This window comes from Panthera onca, chromosome C1 (assembly GCF_046562875.1).
Source record: "Panthera onca isolate mPanOnc1 chromosome C1, mPanOnc1 haplotype 2, whole genome shotgun sequence".
NCBI classification, from domain to species: Eukaryota; Metazoa; Chordata; class Mammalia; order Carnivora; family Felidae; genus Panthera; species Panthera onca.
In genome coordinates this window covers 159,254,012-159,274,697 of record NC_138346.1, presented here as the reverse complement: position 1 = coordinate 159,274,697, position 20,686 = coordinate 159,254,012, and the positions used below count along the sequence as shown (strand labels likewise).

General features: G+C 39.4%; 1 protein-coding gene across 4 annotated transcripts in view; it reads right to left on the bottom strand.

The window, feature by feature from the left end:
* The window catches only part of CRYZ (crystallin zeta), a 36,293-nt gene that overhangs the window by 15,235 nt on the left and 372 nt on the right, over window positions 1–20,686 (bottom strand). The window contains exons 2-6 of one of the 4 annotated variants that reach the window (XM_060622027.3): window positions 15,496–15,612; window positions 13,895–14,047; window positions 9,929–10,092; window positions 5,118–5,169; window positions 767–916 (exon numbers count right to left, since the gene is read on the bottom strand). In XM_060622027.3, coding sequence (XP_060478010.3) covers window positions 767–916; window positions 5,118–5,169; window positions 9,929–10,092; window positions 13,895–14,047; window positions 15,496–15,606 — 630 coding nt within the window. In that variant the 5' untranslated portion in view covers window positions 15,607–15,612. Of the gene's footprint in view, window positions 1–766; window positions 917–5,117; window positions 5,170–9,928; window positions 10,093–13,894; window positions 14,048–15,495; window positions 15,613–20,046; window positions 20,183–20,686 lie in introns of those variants that run through there. The other 3 variants (XM_078451783.2, XM_060622029.3, XM_078451782.2) reach the window with 3 other exon arrangements.

Here is a 20,686-nt window from a genome sequence, read left to right as displayed (position 1 = left end):
TCATGGGGATATAACGTACAGCATGACAACTATAGTTAATAATACTGTATCACAGATTTGAAAGTTGCTAAGAGCATATCTTAAAAGTTCTTATCAGAAGAAAAAAAATTTGTAACTATGTATGGTGATGGATGTTAATGAGACTCAGTGTGGTAATCATTTCACAATATATGATATATACAAATATCAAAAAAAAAAAAATTTAAAAGAACACCTCTCAGCTCTAAATACAAAGCTATGACTTTACTCAAAATGTGACTGCATTAGGGGCGCCTGGGTGGCGCAGTCGGTTAAGCGTCCGACTTCAGCCAGGTCACGATCTCGCGGTCTGTGAGTTCGAGCCCCGCGTCAGGCTCTGGGCTGATGGCTCGGAGCCTGGAGCCTGTTTCTGATTCTGTGTCTCCCTCTCTCTCTGCCCCTCCCCCGTTCATGCTCTGTCTCTCTCTGTCCCAAAAATAAATAAAAAACGTTGAAAAAAAAATTAAAAAAAAAAAAAAAAAAAATGTGACTGCATTAAAGAGTACCAATTTTTATAACTAAGACTCTGGAAAGGCTATATTTTATTTGATAAACATAAACAAGTCAAATGAGAGTGAGGTCTGAAAATTAGACATCTCTGCTTTTTTAATTAAAACTTTAAAACACACATAGGCATAAAAAAAGAAAACAAACAGCTTTAAGAGAGTGGTTGCTTAAAAAAGGTTACAAAAAAGTAAGTCTGTCAAGAAACAAAATTTACTTTCATAAAACTGTGGACTAATTTTACCTTAATTTTATCAATATAATTATGTTCTCTGTGGTTAAACACTTCATGGGCTCCATTTTGCAAAACGATGTTTTGTCCTTCCCCGGTACCAGCTGTGCCCAGAACCTTTAAACCATAAGCTCTAGCAATCTGGCATACTGCCAGTCCAACCTGAAAAACAAAATATAAACGCATACTTTCAGATTCTTTGCATCCCTGCAAATATTTCTTAAATATATCTAATAAACTGAAGGTTCCCCTAGGTCCTACCCTATCCTTAAGGAATTTCGAGTCTAAATGAAGAAATAAGAACAACAGCTAACTTTTATTGAGCATTTATAATGTGCCAGGTACCACAAAAAATACTTTCTATGCATTGCTTTATTTTATCCTCACAGTAAGTCTAAGTAGACATGAAGTAGATATGACTAGTGTCCATGTTCTGTAGATGAGAAAACTGAAACTTATATAATGTAAGTGACTTGCCCAGGTCACAGAGATGGGAACAGAACCAAGTCACAGAGCTGGATCAAATCAGTCTGTAGAGCTTGAGCCTTTAACCACTGTATCAAAACGTGTACTTAGCATCTGCTTTGCACAGAAGGTACAGAGTTTAAAGCTATTCAAAACATGCTCACTGGCTTCATACTTTCACTGTACATTTAAAGTATTACACAACAAATGTTACACCATTTAAGTGGAAGAGACAGGCATATGAGCAAATTAACTTATTCATCCATATGATGACCATTAAATGTTTACTATGTGCTAGACATGGTACTTTGTGTAAGAAACATGTTCTAAGAAAGAGGAAAAATAATAAACACAAACAAATAAATGAATAAATTAAATTCAGAAAATAAAAACATGCTGTGAAAAAAACCCCAGCCTATTGTGTTACAAGGAGATAGAGAGAAGGGTTAGTTAGATCATCACCAAAGGCCACTCTGAAGAGATGAGACCTGAGTGAAGTGAGGCATGAGCCATGTGCAGATCTGGAAAGTCTGGTGGAGAATGCTGTAGGCAGAATGGCTGTAGCTCACCTTGTGATGTGGGAATGAGCCTGGGGCATTAAGGACAGAAAGAGGGTCCATGCGGCTTAAAGGCAGGGCACATAGGAGACAGAGCAAGATGTGGCCAGAGGGGTACACAGGGCCTTGCAGGTAAAGGCTCTGGATTATATTTAAGAGATAACTCAGAGCTATCAGACAGGTGCACCTGGGTGGCTCAGTCGGTTAAATGACCGACCAACACTTGATTTTTTCGGTTCTGGTCATGATCTAACAGTTTGTTGAGTTCGAGCCCCACATTGGGCTTCGTACTGACAGCGCTGAGCCTGCTGGGGTTCTCTCTCTCTCCCTTTCTCTCTGCCCCTCCCATGTGCTCTCTCTCTTTCTCTCTCAAAATAAATAAATAAATAAATAAATAAATAAATAAATAAATAAATAAAAAGAACATTTTATATGGGAGACAGAGGGGAGTGGCGATAGGAGTAAGATGGACCTTCCTCATGGACTGCATCCGAGAAGTGAGGCACAGAGAAAAGTCAAGGCTGTCTCCTGGGTCTCTGGCCAGGTTAACTGGATAGATTAACAGGGCTGAGGAAGAGTACAGAGAATCAAGTTTGTAAGAGTATCAAGACTCACTCTGAGCAAGCTGAGCTGTATTTGCTCACCTAAGTGAAAATGTGTAGTAATCAGCTGAATAAGCATATGGAGCTGGAAATATAAATTTGAGATTCATCAGTTTAGAGATGGTATTTAGAGCCACAGATTGCACGAAGTAACTAGATCATTACATAAATGTGCTTAGGATAAAGGAGAAATAAACGTATATTAGGAATATGGATAAAAGTAATTACTTAAATTACAGTGCTAGGAAATCTATGTTTGGTTACATGATCTATGAATGGCACAAATAAGTGTCACGTACATTTAGAGCAGGGCTTCTCAAACTTAGCACTATTGACATTCAGGGCTGGACAGTTCTATGATGTGGGTGCGATCCTGTATGTTGAAGGATGTGTAGAGTAGCATGTACCCATTAGAGGCCAGAAGCCCTCCATCCAGTGACAACCGAAATGTCCCCAGACACTGCGCCAGCCAAATGTTCGAGGGGGAGAAGAGATGATGCCAAACCACCCATCGCTGATAACCAATGATTAAGAGGAAGGTAAAATCATGGACTAGGCATGACAGTAAAGAGTTTAAATGAAAAATGATGATAGAAACTGATTAAAATTGTAACAGAATCACAGACTCCCCAGGCCTGAAGTAGACTTTAAAGATTGTATGGCATATGGGAGTGATGAGCCTGAACTCTGTTGGGTTTTGGCAGGGATTTGTTTGATTTAACCAAAACAAACAAACAAAAAAACTCACTGTCTGATGAGAGAGACATTCAATTCCATGAAATACATTATACTACGGAGTTAGCACTATTGATTTGCTACTTTAAATTAAAAAAAAAAAACAAAAACAAAACAGGCCTGTAATAAAACTACACCTATACTAAAAACTTACTGTAAATATATCTCTTCATATTCTACTTTAAAGAAGCACCTAATTGCTGTTCTGAAGGTACTGTTTACTTTATTCTTGTCAACAATTATATCAGCAATACCCCTTTGATAGATGATATACCGTTAATGTGTCAACTATTTTTCTTCTATTTACTTTGCTGACACTAAAATAGGGCACTCCCCACCAACATATCTGGATAACAACCGTGTTCATAAATTCCACACCATTTTAAATACACACCATAATCCCAAAGGAATTTGCATTAAATGAGGACAGAAAGTACAAACAGAAGCAAGACAAAACCCAGTACTATTTCCCTGTGGTAGGGCAGGGAGGATCAGAAGCGCTTCACACACCAGGCCACCAGCCTATCCCTGCCAGCCAAGGATTTAACAAACTCAGCCAGCTCAGAGAACAGTATGGATTTTGCCTTAAAAAAAAAAAAAAATCATGGTGAAGCGACTGAGCTTTTTACAAGAGGGTGAAGGGAATAAAAAGATTTTCTTTAAACTCTTCTCTCCCCTTCCTACTGAAACCTCTCTCTTTTATACAGAGCACAAGGTTAGCTCTCTCAAAGCCAAAGCAATTTAAATAAATGCATGTTTGACAGATCCTTTAGTTATTTTGGGTGAAATTTAATTTAACCCAAAAATAGCCTCTTCAGTGAAGGTATGCAATGGGAAGTTTTGACAAGGTATATCTGTCATATTTTCTCAAGCCCCCAAAAGACATTCTTGGTCTTTTCAGGAAATAGTCTGATCTGTGACATCCTTCAGAATTGATCTATTTGAGGTAGACAGGAAGCTAAGTGTGGTACCTCGGGCTTCATCTCTCTAAAGTAACAGAAACACAATGGGCTGAATTCTCTGTTTGTACCACCTGGCCACCTTTAGCCATAAATTCACATTTTCAGGATGCCACTCATTATGCTGGGTACAATGTGCCATTTTTAATAGGTTACTTGTGTCGATTTACTCTGCAGAATACATAATGCTCTGAAAGGGTTAACCAGCTTCCTCAAGGTTAGCCATGGAGCCCCAGGAACTGTATTTTAAAAATGTGAAATCTCATCTCCAAAATTTCTAAAGCCTCTACATGCAGGATAGAGGTCATGTGGATTTCTTGTTAAATTCCAACCTCAGAGCTCTAACTTTTCCTCTAAGCTCCTCAGAGGCAGACTGACAGCCGGTTTCTTGAAGAAGCTTCTGACAGCCCAGTGTTGGGTTATTTCACTGAAGGGCTTATTTTAAAGTTCTCCGTCCTCTCCCCACCTCCCCACATTAGCATTTTAAGCCACGGGTTGTGGAGTTAAGGACACAGCTGTACACTGTGCCTTCCATGAATGTCATCAAAGCGCAGCGGGCGAGCAGTAGAAGGAAGATAGAAGGGCCTCAGAATTCACAGTGCAGCTTTGCAGTGCTGTCTGGGGCAATGCAGGTAAAGCTTTAACGAACCTTAGTTTCCTTATCTAAGGGAATAAGGAATTAATATTAACTTTAAAAAACTGTTTCAAATTCTAAATAAATATTATTATAACATAGGCTACTTGAAGGCAAAAACAAAGCCAGTTTATCTTGGTCCACACCCAACACAGGTGGAAAACCTAATACACACATTTTTAATGGGGTGGTCTGTTGAATCTATTAACCAAGAAATGCTAAACTAATGACAAGGAATCACCTTCAGAAGATAGAACTTAAAAAAGCTTTACTACAAAAAGGAATATTTATTGACTATAAATATTGACTATGTTTATAAATTTGGCTTTTAAAAATGACTTAAAAGAAATATAATGTGAAACCCATTAACAAAATCTCATTTAAAAATAAACTTAAAAAACAAATACTTACTCCTCCACTAGCCCCGTGAACCAGAACACTTTCTCCAGCTTTCACACGGGCACTGCAAAAGAAGGCATGATCATCACCTCACTTTGAAGCTAATTAACCCAGGAGTTTGTCATTCTTAAGAAAACTCTACCCTCAGTTCAGCTAACACTTCCCCAAATAGGAAGCTCATTCTACTTTACAGCCCCAAATTTTCTCCAGGTTTCAGAGGATCAAACAATGGCTCTTCAGAGCCACAAACAAAAGACAACCTTAAATTTATTTATGCATTCAACAAACGTTTACTGGGAATCTGTTATGTGCCAGGCACTGTGCTGCATGCCTGACTCTCGAATTCATTCCCCCAGAAAGTGTCTCAAAACAGGCTTTTTATAGCCTAATTGTTATTCTGTGGCCCGGGATAATGTCCAAGTAAACACAGAAGTCAGATTATTTAAGGAAACATTTTCCTTCTCTGTGCCTTTGAACATCAGGTTGTATAACCTCTAAGCCTGCATTTCAGAGAGCAACGCTGAATTGGCATGGTAGGAGAGTAAGAAGTACGATAAATCCTGTCACAAAGGTTTCTATGTCACCCCCAAAATGTCTAGATCCTCTGGTGAAATGACACATTCTTTTTAATTCTGGTTCATACTACTACTTTTCTATTATACCAAAAATAAGGCACAGGCAGCGAGACAGACAGGAGATGCTTTATTATTCCAGATGGACAAGTGCTAATGTCACAATCCAGCAGCTGTTCTATGATCCAGATCTGACTCTCAGGAGATCTCTTCCTTCCTAGAACAATAGGGGTGGCCGCACCATACAGACATTGTGGTCAGACATCTGGGAGTAAGAACAAAATAACCCTGGGTCCTGCTCAAGGCTCTATGCTAACAGCCGACAAATGGCAATTGTGAGCAGTAAATGAAGCTTTTCCCAATACTCTTGCTTAGAGATAAGGAGACTGAGGGCAGTGAGTTAAATGGAGAGTCTGAAATGATAAACTTAAGATAACTATCACCAAAACACTTTGATACTTTAAAAAGTAAAACATAAATAAATGTAAGAGAAAGAATAACTAACGTTATACTGTGGGATATGAAATACTTTTCCCAGTAACGTTTTTAAAAAACTTACAAACAAGCCCTCAAACACTAAAAGCACATTCTCCCTAAAACACTGGGCTTGGGGTGGGGTGGTGAAAAAGCAGGCTAACGCTCTTCTGGATGCCCACTGCTCTGATCCTTCTACCCTTGCACAGAGTCACTGTGATGGTTAATTTTATGTGTCAACTTGGCCTGAGCCATGGGGCCAGATATTCGGTCAAACATTATTCTGGATGTCTCTGTGAAGGGCCTCTTCCAATCAGCTGAAGGCTTTAATAGAACAAAGACTGGCTTCTGGAGCAAGAAGGGATTCTGCCCATAGATTGACTTTGAATTTGAACTGCAACTCTTTGCTGGGTCTCCAGCTTGCCAGTTTACCCTCTCAGACTTTAAACTCACCAAGCCTCCACAGAGCAATCTCCCTGCCTCAATCTCTCTCTAATATATATATATATACATATGTGTATGTATATACATATGTAAGTACGCACAAATTCTGTTTTTCTGCTCCTCTGGAGGACGCTGACAAATACAGTCATCTCCCCCTGGGGGTCACGGCAGGGGCTGGAGCCTTGGCCTGGCCTTCCATGATGCTGTCCCTTATTCCCTCCCAGTCACTGAAGACTAGTACATGGCACACAGACTTTCTCTCCCACCCAAAACCAACCCTAATCTAAAAAGTTTCAACATTCCCTGGGAAGAAAACCTTGATTCACAATCCCTGAATTTTCCTCCCCTTTGGCCACTCTCTCCCAAGGCTGAACCTGGTAACTGCCCTCAACCATTCCACTTGAGAAATAGCAGACCCTAATAACCAATGCTATGACAGCAACCTCCTCTCCTAATTCTGTAAGCCCATATTCTCTCAAAAATTTTCTTTCCACTTCCCAGAGACTGGCATCTCTCAATTATTCAGTTTCTGCCCACTTGTGCTCCTGGCCTCGCTTCCTTTGCTGGACAGCTGGACCCTGAGGTAGGTTACCCCAACTCCTCCCTCTCTTCCTCTCCAGTGCTCTCATTTCCTTTGCACTGTTCCATTTTGCCACTAGTACTCCAGGCCTAGATGAATGTTAAAATCTAACTTCTTTGATAATCTATTCAAATGGCTTAGTACTATTAAAAAAAAAAAAAAAAAACAACTCACATGACCATGCATTTTGGTGCCACTTCAGTTCTGATTCTCAAAAGATCACTTTGCATATTTAATTATGAAAAGTGAGGCAATCACATATGAGTTCCTTCAACACTCCACCTCCCTACCCACAAACTTTTCCGTAATTATGCCATTTTCACATCTTATAGGTTTAGCAGATGAGCTGTCCTTCGGATAGCTGAAGCCAATCTCCCTACATATGTCCTAAGTCCTTTCCATCTTGCCTTCTGCAGGATCTGGTTCCATCTGCCACTCCACCCTCTCTTCCAAACCTTCCATCGCCCCCTCTCTGCTAGATCTTTTCTCAGCTATAAACATGTTCAACTCTCGCCCAACCTTTAGAAAATCCTGTTGTCCCCACACTGTCCTCGAGTATTCTGCTCCCTCCTCCCTCCCTACCTCCATTCAAGGAACCAGTTTCTGCTTCCTTCTCTAGCCCACTCACTCAAGCTTCTGTCCCACCACTACTGAAAATGACCTGATTCAAGTCACCAATCACCTCCTCACTGCGAAGCCTGTTCTTTTTATTCCTCAAACACCTCGCTGCTACATTTGATGGCTAGCTTCCCTCCTTAGTAACAACATCAACTACTGTCCCTAACACTGCCAACACTGATGGGAGTACTTGCTCTGCGCCAGACTCTGTGCTGATCTTTACCAGTGTTACCTCATTTAGTTCTCACCACACCCCTAGGAGGTAGGTGCTATTACTATCCACGTATTTCAAATCAGTAAACTACAGCTCAGGCAAGGAAGTAACTGGACCACGGTCATAGGGCTGGTCGTAGGACAAAACAGTATTGGCCTTGGCATACACTCCCTTTGGTCTCTTAGGACTCTGTCCCTACCTCTGACTATACTCCTACATGCTGATATTCTCAAAGGTTCTATTCTCACTCCCCTGCACTTCACTCCCTGAAGGCTTTCAGTCACTTTCATCTCATCAGCTCCCACACACAGGCTGACAGTCCCTCGGTTACATGTTTAGCCTTCAGGCTTTCATCTAACAGGTTGCTGGTCTTCTCCATTATGATGCCTATCTTGGTTTCAACTCCAAAACTGGACTCAGCTTCCATCTGACACTTTTTCCTCCTTTTCTTTAAACATTATCCAAGCTAAAGAGCTGGAAGTATCCGTAAGCTCCTCTTCTCTCTCATTGTCCACATGCAAACACTCAACCAAATAAACCTGATTTTACCCTCCAATAGTTATCCTTTCCTCTCCACCTTTTCTACTCTGGCCCGTAAGTATTATGCCTAAGAGATATTCACATAATACCCCCCTATCTCTTTCTCCATTCCTGTCACCAAATCCTGTCACCTTTCACATAGCTGACAGGTGATCTTAATAAAATACTCATATGACAGTATCTCTCCTGAATGAAACATTTCACGATCCCCAATCCCTTACAGAACCAATATGCGAGCTCTATCATCTTGTTTTTCATAATATGAAATCTATTCCATGTGATAGCTAACATTTATTGAGAAATGACTATATTCTAGCCTAATTCTATGCCACTCTTTGCCTTGATATCTTCTATTCAACAAAAGCAAATTGCTATAGCTCTCCTTAAATATCAAGATTTTCCCCCCGATGCTAGGCTATTCCTATGGTCTAGAATTCCCTCCCTGCTCCGAACTATCCTTCCCCAGGATAACCCCTTCTGATTTTTTTCAAATACATAGGGAATTTGATGAAAATACAGATTCTCAGAGGGATGCCTGGCTGGCTCAGTCAGTGGAGCATGTGACTCTTGATCTCGGGGTTGTGAGTTCAAGCCCCACACTGAGTGTAGAAATTACTTAAAAATAAAATCTTTGTGTGTGTGTGTGTGTGTGTGTGTGTGTGTGTGTGTGTGTGTGTGTTAAGGACAGCTAGGTAGCTCAGTCGGTTCAGCATCCGACTCTTGATTTCGGCTCAGGTCATGATCTCATGGTTCGGGAGTTCGAGGCCCACATTGGGCTCCATGCTGACAGTGCAGAGCCTGCTTGGAATTCTCTCTCTCTCCCTTGCCCTCTGCCTCTCCCCTGCTCACACACACACTCTCTCTCTCTCTCAAAATAAATAAATAAACATTTGCAAAAATTAAAAAATATACAGGGAGATTCTTAGATCCCAACCATGGAAGCTGACCAGTGGGTCTAGGGTACTATACTTTTAAATTGCAGCAATTAGTTTCTAGGGCTAGATAACAAACATTTTTGAACCAGGACTTTAAAATAATCCAAGCCTTACGTCTTGGCAGGAAGCCCTATCTCATCACCACTGTTACATCCCTTGTGATCCCACAAATCCCTATGCACATCTACACCACTGTACTTCCTCCATATTATACATCAATAATATTACTCTTATGTCTATCTCTCTTACTAGACTAGATGCATCTTAAAGATAAAGACAGTGTTTTGCTCTTCTTTATATCCCCAGTGATTAGAATAATCTCCCAAATTAGCATAGTTTCCACTCCATAAATACTTAATGGTAACCAAATATGAGAGACGGATACATGGACGCATGGCAGGAAGGAAGGCAATACTGGCAGTATAAGCGACAGTGTATGTTATTACCTGTGGAGCAGAGCTCGATAAGCAGTAAAATATGGGATACCGATGGCAGCTCCTTGTTTAAAGTCCAGTTTTTCTGGCAGTGGGTAAACAGTGTGATCTGCTGCAAGAGCATACTCGGCATAGCCCCCAGAGATGGTGCTGGTAGTGAAAACTCTGTCACCTTTCTGGGGAAAGCAAGAGATTAATAAATGCACCAGGGGTTAAAAATTATGTCAAAATGGGTATAATCCTTCATAATGTAACCATTATAACAACAAATAAGTATTTATGTATTGCTTTCTACATCTTAGGGTCTTGTAAAAATAGCTTCAAAATGCTGAACGTTAAAAAAAATTTTTTTTTTTTTTTAGAGAGAGAAAAAGCATGAGCTGGGGAGAGGGGTAGAGGGAGGCAGGGAGGGAGAGAATCCCAAGCGGGCTCCGTGCTCAGCACAGAGCCCAATGTGGGGCTTGAACCCACAATCCTGGGATCTTGACCTGAGCCAAATCAAGAGTCGGATGCTCAACCTACTGAGCCACCCAGGTACCCCTGAACATTTTTGAAGGTTTTATTCGCAGAAACAAAGAAGAAGAAAAATTAAAGGAAATAGAAAAAATAAGAGGAAAGAGAACCTCCAGAATGGTATAACATGAAGACAACTAATCTTCATTGAGATCTTACTGTGCAAGACACTGTATTAGGTGCTTAATGAGTACTGTCTAATTTGATCTTCTCAAGAGCCTATGAGGTAAGTACTTTTCTTATCACCACTTTAGATTAATTCCACTATACAAATGAGGAAATGGAGGGACAAAGAAGTTCAATAATTTGCTCAGATTAAGCAGTTAGTAAATGGCAGTTAATAAAACCATTTTTTTCCCTCTGGTATACTAGGGAGAAAATAAAACATAAGATTTCCTCCACACACTAAATACCTGTTCTAAATCCTTTCTACATGTTCCCCCTCATTTTTCATGCATACACCAAGCGCAAGAAACTATCTGTGGATCCTGATAGTAAAATGAACCGAAACAGGCTTCTTCCCTTGTTACAGCACCAGAAACACAGTAGACTTTCAGTAAACTCTGCTGGGTCCTTGCTATTGAACAGTGGATGCATAGTTGAGGGTCAGGTATGGCACTATGCAAGCATTCAAGCCTGTCCAACATGACCTGCATGCTAGGGAAATTAGGCTATCACTGTAAACACCTGCCCTAACTCTTCTTTCTTGGAAAAAAAAAAAAAATGTAAATATTCCTTGGAAGAAGCACAACTTTAAGGCAATAACTCTCAGTATACTTAAATTTGTACTATAAGAGATCTGAAAAAGTAACAGCACCATGCAGTGCGATAGAAACAAAAAAGCCTCACAAGGCATCCAGGAGTCAAAGACAAGCCTCACTACTTAACAGTGTCACTTGCAAATGGTCAAATATGACTGTACTAAGATCAGTACCATTTTTTTACAGCTTAAAAAGAGGTTGTATTCCTTCTAATATAATTCAAATATTTTCTAGGAGTTCACTATGAAAGCAGTACTTTTTGAGTTCTGTGATGGATATTAATAACAAAACACCCTCCTCCACTAAAAGCATCTTAAACTCTAGGATGACAGAAAAGAAAAGGGTAAGAGTAACTACAATGCAAGACAAAGATGATGCGCCATCAAAGACGGGTAGCAGGAAAAGAAGGAAATTATTTCTAAGTAGAAGGAGTAAAAAACAGCTTCATTGGGAAGCTAATATTTAAGGTAAGTCTTGAAGAATAGGACAAGATTTTAAAAACTAAAGCTGAGAAGAGTCATTATGAGTGAGGGAAACAAAGTAAGTAAAGGAACAGTGGCAGGAGGAAGTGTTGAGAAATCGCTGGCATTTGTGCCCAATGAGTAAGTAGTCTAACATACAGAATGTAATAGTTTCAGGGATAAAATGAAAGGGAATTAAAGCTGGAGGGTAAAATCTCTTCCACCTATGCTTATAAGTTTCAGTTTAATTCTGCCAAGCGGCAGAACCAATATGAAAAAAGATAGAGAAGAGCGAGCATGGGGTATGCAGGGAAGAGCAGCTTTACTAAAAAATAAACTACCAGGTGAGAAGGAATAGAGATAAGAATGGAAGGATAGTAGAAAGGAGCATGAAATATCTTCTCTAACAACATAAGCAGTCTCAGCAATACTCTGAAATCTGCAAGGAACTAATGTTAAGAATTAACTGTAAAACAATCAATTACATTTTAGAAAACACCCTTTATATAGCAAGAATTGACTGGAGGAGGAGGGAGGGCAGGTGTTAAATACCCATTACAGATATCCAGGTAAGGGACTAGGTAGAATAACCTGAACTATAGGCAGTGGGAATGGAAAGAGAGAAAACAGTTCTAGTAAGGGAGAGCTGAGTGGGGGGAGTGAAGAGATATGCCTCAAAGCACAGAAGTCACCAAGACAGTCATACAAGAGAGGAGCAGATCTAACGTGACAAAAGATAAGCTCAGTTTTAGACATACTGAGTAAGAGGTTACCAAGGGTTGACTATGTGGGTCTCATACTCTCCAACACAACTTCCTGTGATGATGTAAATGTTCTATATCAGCACTGTCCAGTAGGGTAGCCACTAGAAACAGGGGGCTATTCAGCATTTGAAATGTTGCTATTGTGACTGAGGAATTGACTTTTTTATTTTAATTTTTAATAAGAATTTTAAATAGCCACATGTGGCTACCTTATTAGACAGCACAGGTCCACAGCTTCATAGACAATTCTAAGCTACAGATATCATATGTGATAATGGACACCATGGGGGTGCATGAGATCTTTGTGAAGAAGGTACAGGATACAAAAAGCAGAGGTCTAAGTAAGGGGCCAAGAGCACTGGGCAGCACTAAGATTTGAGGATTATCCAGAGAAAAACAAGCTTGAAAAACAATGTCCAGGAGGAAGTGGGGAAGAGGACAGGAGAAAATGATGTCATAGAAGCTGAAGAAAAAAAAAAAATTAAGAAAAAGTAAGTGGCTGAGAGTGTCAAATGTCACTGAGAAGTCAAGAGAGATAATGACATAAAAGGCCCCATTAACTCCAGCAATAGAGAGGCCATTAGTGACATTAGCAGGAATCGTTTCAGTGGAGTGATGGGGGCAGAAGCCAGACTGCCATAGGCCGAGGAGTACAAAGCTGTAGGAATCTGACGGTCTTCCTGTGCAGAGGCCACGTTAATCTTCTCTGTCTCAGTCCAATTTTGGTAAATGTGCTGCCAAAGTTGAGCAGGTCAGGGAATTATGAGAAAAGGTGCTGGGACATGAATATACTATCTGTGTTTTATATTTCTTTTGGCATATAAATAACGAAAGCCCTGATCATAACATTTTCATTGACTCAGTCACCTTGATCTGAGTCAGAGCTCTAAAAATGTATAGTTGACCTTGCATTTTTTTTTCATCTTTTACTCATTATTCAAAAGAATTAGCCTTCCCTTTATCCTATGAAACTGAATTTATAAAAGGAATGAAACATCATCTAGGCTTGTTTTTATCGAGAGTTAGGAAATAGTATAATTTCCTTGCTTATTTTCTTTCTTACATGTTTCTGCTACATCAAAAGGATCAGCTGAATTCTATGAGGGGAAGTGAAGATACAGAATTACCCAACACTTGTCCCCAAAAATGCAAACAAGGAAGACACCTAGACAAGAGGTAATCTCTTTTTTGAATAGAGGAGTCCCCCAAGTGGCAGAAATTGTGTAATGGGGACTTTTATTTATTTTTTAAGTTTTTATTTAAATTCCAGTATAGTTACCATACAGTGCAATATTAGTTTCAGGTGCACAATATAGTGACTCAACACTTCTGTACGTCACCTGGTGCTCATCACAACAAGTAAACTCCTAATCTGTAATGGGCCTTTTAAAGATTTATATACAGACACATTTGAAAGCTATGTCAGAATATTTTAAGAAAAATATTTCGCCAAAATAGAAATAATTTAAAATGTAATACCTTGAAAGTAGATGCATTATCTCCAACAGCTTCTATTACCCCAGCTACATCTGAACCAGGTGTATAGGGTAAGAGTGGTTTTATCTTGTGAGTACCAGAACGAATATATGTCTCCACTGGGTTTACACCACATGCATGGACCTTGATTAGAACCTGCAATGCCAATGTATTTTAGTTAAAACAAAACACTAGGCATTCATTCAGCATTATGCTAGGACTATACAGATTATGGGAGCTATAAAAATGGAGGGGGAAACCTCGCCTTCAACAAGTTCACATTACAGTTTTGCAAACCAACATATAAATAAAAAGATAAGACAGAATGGTTTATGTGCGCAAAACATTTTGGGAAAATAGTAGTGGAAATATTTAAGAAGTCATGTGGCACAAACCTCTATGTGCCCATCAAACCTATCTCCTCCTCCTCCTGGGTATGTGGGAAGAATATTATTTCTTGGCGCCTTTAGTTATGAGCAGCCAAATGATTGAGTTTGGGCACAAAATGATAACTACTCTCAGGGCTGGCCCATAAAGACCTTCTGGGCAATCCTCACTGTGCCTTCACCCCTTCATTAGAAGGGACCTCAGAAGACAGGCATTGAGGGTGACAGAGCCACAATGGAGGAAGGAATGATGGAGGAAGCCTGGGTCCCTAAATCATTCTTCAAGAGTCACCTGCAAACGTTTCAGAATTCTGCAATGCAGTGAATGAGAAACAATTTTCTATTGTTGAACCATTGAGATTTTGAGGTTACATCTACCACAGAAGCTAATTTTACCTTAATTAATATCTAACGATTACTTCTGGTGCAAGAGTAAGAGAAGGCCTTCCAAGGAAAGCGGTATTTGAGCTAGGCCTTAAAAGAAGAGTAGACATTCTTTCAGAATGGGAGAAAAAGGACAATTCAGGTAAAAGGAATAGTATGTGCAAAGACAGAAGGAATGAAAGGGCCTCCTGGGGAGACCAGACAATCCTCTGGGGAGACCAGACAATGTTGCTTGTTATAGCACAGTCTACTGAGAAGGAGCAATAAGAAATGAAACTCTAAAGCTAGGATGTGGCCAAACTGTAAAAACTCATAAGGTTCAAGTTTCGTTAAGGAAATGACACTTAAGAGTTACGGAAGGTGCAGTAATAAAAATACATAATTCTTAATGAGAAAGTATATCGTTAAAGTCACAGGAAATGAATAAACTCTTCATTTAAATTCCCTTAAATCATATATGGAAAAGCATGTATGCAGAAGAAAATTATTTTCCTACTGTGCACAAAAAAGAAATCATGGAAGTTTGTAATAGAATAACTTGTTCAACAATACTTATGATTTTATCCAGAAAAAATCAATTACTGCCCTGCATAGATGATTCCCAACTTTAACAATTTTCTTGTAACAGGATATTTTTCCTTTTCATAGATCTACTTCACTAACTGTTATAATTACGTTCTCTTTGTCAGACCTCATATATATCATCAGTATAAACTCTGTCCTAATTCAATGTCTTTTACAAATTATTGTGAGTCTGCTTCTTTTGGACATTAACCTGATGTGCTGGAGACTCATCAGTGTAATTATTGCCTGTTTTTATGTCATTATATCTACCTGGTGGTCTTTTGGAGTTGGTACTGCCACATCTGACTGGAGTTCCAGCACTTCTGGTCCACCAAATTCAAAAACTCTAATTGCTCTCATCAATTTCAGTCCAGTTGCCATGGTGACCTAGATACCAAGAAAAAAAAATTATGTATTGTCATATGCATCTAAGCTACCATTATGTTTTTTTTCCCCTGGAGGGGGTAGATCAAACAATTTTTCAAACAACAATTTAAATCTTGAGCTTACACAGATCTCATTTCATGTTTAAGAACCTTTCATCTTACAAATCCTTCAGCTACAAAGCAAAATACTTCATACTACTTCCTGTAGGGATTCAGTGCCTTCAACAGGGGAATCAAACATGCAAATAAAAACATCTGGCTAGACATAGAATGATATAATATCTTAGGTTTCTTTTTGTGTAAGCTTGTGCTGCAACATCTTAGAAATTTTAGGAGCTGATGTTAAGTTTTATTAACATTAGAAAAATAGACCTTCCATTAGATTACAAAATATTTCAAACATACAGAAAAATATGAAGAGTATTTATAATAAACACATTTACCTCCCACTCTGCTTTACCAAATCTTAATATTTTAAAAGCCCAGAACATTATAGACATAACTGAAGCCTCTGAACCCATCCCCAAACCCATTTATAGCCCACCCTTTTAAGAGGTGATTATTACCATAAACTCGGTGCCCCCCATTGCTCGTATGATGTCATACCACTACTACACATATATTCATTAGTCAAAAATATGTGCTATTGTGTTGCATGTTCTCAAACTTTATTTAGATTGGATCACACTGTACTTAATTCTGCAACTTGCTTTTTCCACTCAACATTAAGTTTTTGAGATTTATCAATGGTGAAACACTTGGCTTTGTGAAGTTCATTTACTCTCACAAAGGAGGAAAACATTAAAAACTAAAAATACTTCTTTGTATGTAATCTTTTATAAATTATAAGGGTCATTTGCAGTTAACCTTTCTGTCCTACCACTGTTGTTATTTTTGTCTACCACTGTTATTATGAAATGAAAACTCAGAGCTAAAATAAACTCTAAAAAAAGGCAAAGGACACTTGAATATAAAAATAGGTAATGGGGTACCCGGGTGGCTCAATCAGTTAAGTGTCTGACTTTGGCTCAGGTCATGATCTCACGGTTTGTGAGTTCAAGCCCTGCATCGGGCTCTGTGCTGACAGCTCACAGCCTGGAGACTGCTTCGAATTCTGTGTCTCCTTCTCTCTCTGCCCCTCCCCTGCTCATGCTCTGTCTTTCTCTGTCTCTCAAAAATAAATAAATGTTAAAAAAAATTAAAAATAAATAAAAATAGGCAATTATGGAAATTTTCCATACCTACAGAGATGTAATGAAAGGCTTTTGACTGTATCTCCATAACTTTGCTTGTGTGTTATCACAATTTCTTGAAATTAACCACATCAAATATTTAGTTAGATTCTGCCACCACCTAGAACATTGTTGCTAACTTTTGGAATAATTATATTCATCAACCATGAATAGCTGGAAGATCAAAAACAGTTGCAGAGGAGCACCTGGGTGGCTCAGTCCATTGAGCGTCCGACTTAGGCTCAGGTTATGATCTCGCGGTTTGTTGAGTTCAAGCGCCAAATCAGGCTCTGTGCAGACAGCTCAGAGCCTAGAGTCTGCTTTGGATTCTGTGTCTCCCTCTCTCTGCCCCTTAACTGCTCACACTCTCAAAAATAAATAAACATTAAAAAAATTAAAAACAAACAAAAAAAACAGTTGCAGAAACTAGGACTTGAAAGAATTCAGACTTTTACCATATTGAAGCTCAACACAGGGCTACTTAGAGTACATGCTAATGATAAAATGTCACTGCATGTACAGGAGGTAATCAAGAGCATTCGGATAGTGTTATTAATGGAAAGTTCTTGATCTAATTAATCAAAAGTTGTATCATTTTAAAACCCTTGAAGTGATGCAATATAGTACCTAGCACAGAGGAGTAAGTAAATATTCCATTGCTAGAAGGCTGTTTAGCAATGACACATCCTGAAGGGAAGACCTCAAACACAAGGAGGCAGAAGCAGACAACACAAGCCTAAGGTCACTGTAGAGCAGTGAGGCAGTCCTGAGGGTGACACCTGTGTGGAGTGAGGACTAGGAAAAGGCAGTTCACTCCGTAACTACCAGCAGTCTCACGACTATATTTCTATTTGGGTCTTCACTCAGGCTGGGTATTTGTTAGACAAGAAAGTGAAAATGTAAAGACCAGGAAACAGAAACAACAGGAACAAACGAAGGTTGCTCTGATCAGAGTTTTCCATTCTGGAAATAAGAACACAACTTTCTTTTTTTTTCCTTTTTGTCTTCAGCATAGTGTTATAGAAAGAGTATGGGCTTTGGAATCTGACAGCTTTCAGTATGAATTCCATCTCTTATCATTTACTAGCCATATGGCCTTGGGCAAGGCAGTCAACTTTTTTGAGCTTCTTCATCTGAAAACTGGCTAACCACTCAGGGTCACTGTGCTAGGGACACAGCAAGCATCAGGCACTGAATCTGGCAAAAATGTTTACTCTTACATATAATAGATATCATTATTCCTTTCCTATCTATTTTCTCCTTTCCAATTTCTTACTGATTAAAATACTCTTGATTCTATAATTCCATAATCACTTTTGATTATAAATATTTGTAAGACTCAGATTATAAAAACAAGACCTTGGCCTCAAAGAATTCAGTCTAGAGAATCCTTGACACATTAATATCAAACGTTGTTATTCATTCAACACATATTTTGTGAACATTAACTGTAAGCGAGGCACTGTGCTAACCTCAGAGAACAAAAAGGGCAAAGAGAAAATGTCCCAGCCCCCCTCCTAGCTCCTGCTCACTCTGCTCTCATTCCTTCCCACAGCTACATACACTATGTAAGATCTGTAGCTCCTTTTCCACTTTCTACCTAATTCCTACCTATTTCCTTCTTTCAAACACTCGCATCTACCTTTTCACCAACAGAAAATTATTATTATCATTATTATCCTCAAAGAACTGCAGCAGTAATAAAAGCAAAATTACCCTGAAATAGGATCTCTCAAAATTATCTAGCACATACATTTCCCCTGCTACATTTGACATCTACCAAGTTGGGAGAAAAGAACAAAAGAAGGAGGATACTCATCCTTAATAATGGATTTAGAAGACCCTGTTGCCTTGTCCAGTACTGCCATCTTATCCTATCCAGTTTGTAAGGAGACAGGGCATAACCTTGACAGCGCTGTCTTCTACTTTGCTTCTGTCCATCTTATTTCCCACTGAGCCTTTGCCACTATGATTGATTAGGCTCCAATCTGCACAAATTGCCTCTGAAAACCCCCTCAACTACCCACAGGGTCATCATCTGCTTCATAATACATAAGGTGATAAGTCAAAAGGAATAATAAAAAGAATAAAATAATACAACACACTAATAACAATTACAATTCTTAAACCCCTGTAATACCTGAGTTCTTCTACAAAGCATGCCTTTCATGTTCATTGGGATAATTATTTTCACCATGGGTTAAAAAAAAAAAAAAAAAAAGCAACCATTTAATTGTATGCAGAAATGGAAATAAAATCACCATCCATTTTATGGATGAGAAAACATTCCAAGAGGTTAAGAGGTCACACAAAAGCAGAGTGAGAACCCAAGTCCTCTATCTTAAGTGTTGTAAAGTGATTTTTCTTCCCTTTACTGTATAATCATTTTCATCTCATCCTTTGAAATGTTGGCATAGAGGAGCCTTAATTTCTTAAAAATATACTTTATAATGATGATAGCTGAGACAGGCTGAGCTAGAAATATGAAATTCAACTAACCTGAAGGTAGGATTACATATTTTATGATTAAGGCATCTGCTCAGAGTTTGAAATTTTCCAAATGCCTAGAAGTTCGGGAGATCTACTGTTGATACACAGAACATGACTCAATTAGGAAAACTAATAATTTTCTTATCTGTAAAATGGGGCCAGTATCCCCTAGCAGAGGATCCCTGTGAAGATTAAACTGCAAGAGCACACAGGTGAGTGCTTCAGAGCATGCCCAGCATGCAATAAGCTCTACTATTCAGGTTAAATCATTTGCATGTCAGCAGACCTGCCACCCTGCTAGTGTATTTAAATATAAAATTTAAACCAGAGGATCCTGGTTTAATTTTTGGTTGTACTTTTTACCTATAAAAAGTTGCCAAGTATACTTCGCAAATCAGAATTTAAAATTCTTCCTCAAATCTTTTCTATGCTCTGTTTGAATTGTTTGGTTTCAATAAAAACTAAAGGGATAGGGTAAATGTTAGAAATATATGTTAACATGGAATGAGGAGATCAAGTCACAAAGTCAGAGCAAAGGCACAGTATGAGAGAAGAGCATTAAGTGAAATTAAGAATTGCTGGCAAGACATAAAAAATAAGAACTTGGCAAGAGAATCATTACTAAATGTGCTGTTGATCAAGAAAGACTTATGTAAGCCTTTTTTTTTTTAATTAGCCTTAAGCCAGAAATACTAAAAAAAAAATAGAAGTACCCTAAGAAAAGTCTCTCTAAGGCTATAGGTTACTCCTCTGGCCTGGATCTCAGTGCCCACTTCTGATAAGAGGGGGGCGGCAGGGTGTGGAGAAGGAGTTGAATGGATAATTCCAAACCCCTCCACGTTCTGGGAAGAAAAGATTGGATGGAACTGGGCAGGCAGCTCTCTGGGTTCAGGAAGAGTTCAGTGGGATTTGTTGCTGCTGACCAGACACGGTGCGTGCGGCTGGCTTCAGTGAGAATTGCACAACCTTTCCCGCTGGCAGTCCAAACTTTAGCCTTTAAACAGTTCAAATATTAACACATTCCCTGGTCACTGAGGTTAAGTCTCGTCTCGGAACTAAGTGAACATCAAACGATGTGTTTACGCAGTGTTCTTTAAGTTTTTTGCCTTTGAAAATGATTTCAGGTGGGGGCCACGGGGCAGGGGAAGCCAAAACACTACGCATTTCTCTCCAAAAGTAAGACAGCAGCTCTGATGGCAGAGCCGACATAGGGCTGGGCTGGAGCTCCGCAGACGCAGGGACAAGCCGTTGCCCGCCGGGCTGAGCACAGGGGCCACGCAGCCGACGCGCGCGGCCGCGGGAATGCCCACGTCCAGGCCCGGCGGCGGGAGCAGAGCCAACGGCGCCCTGCTG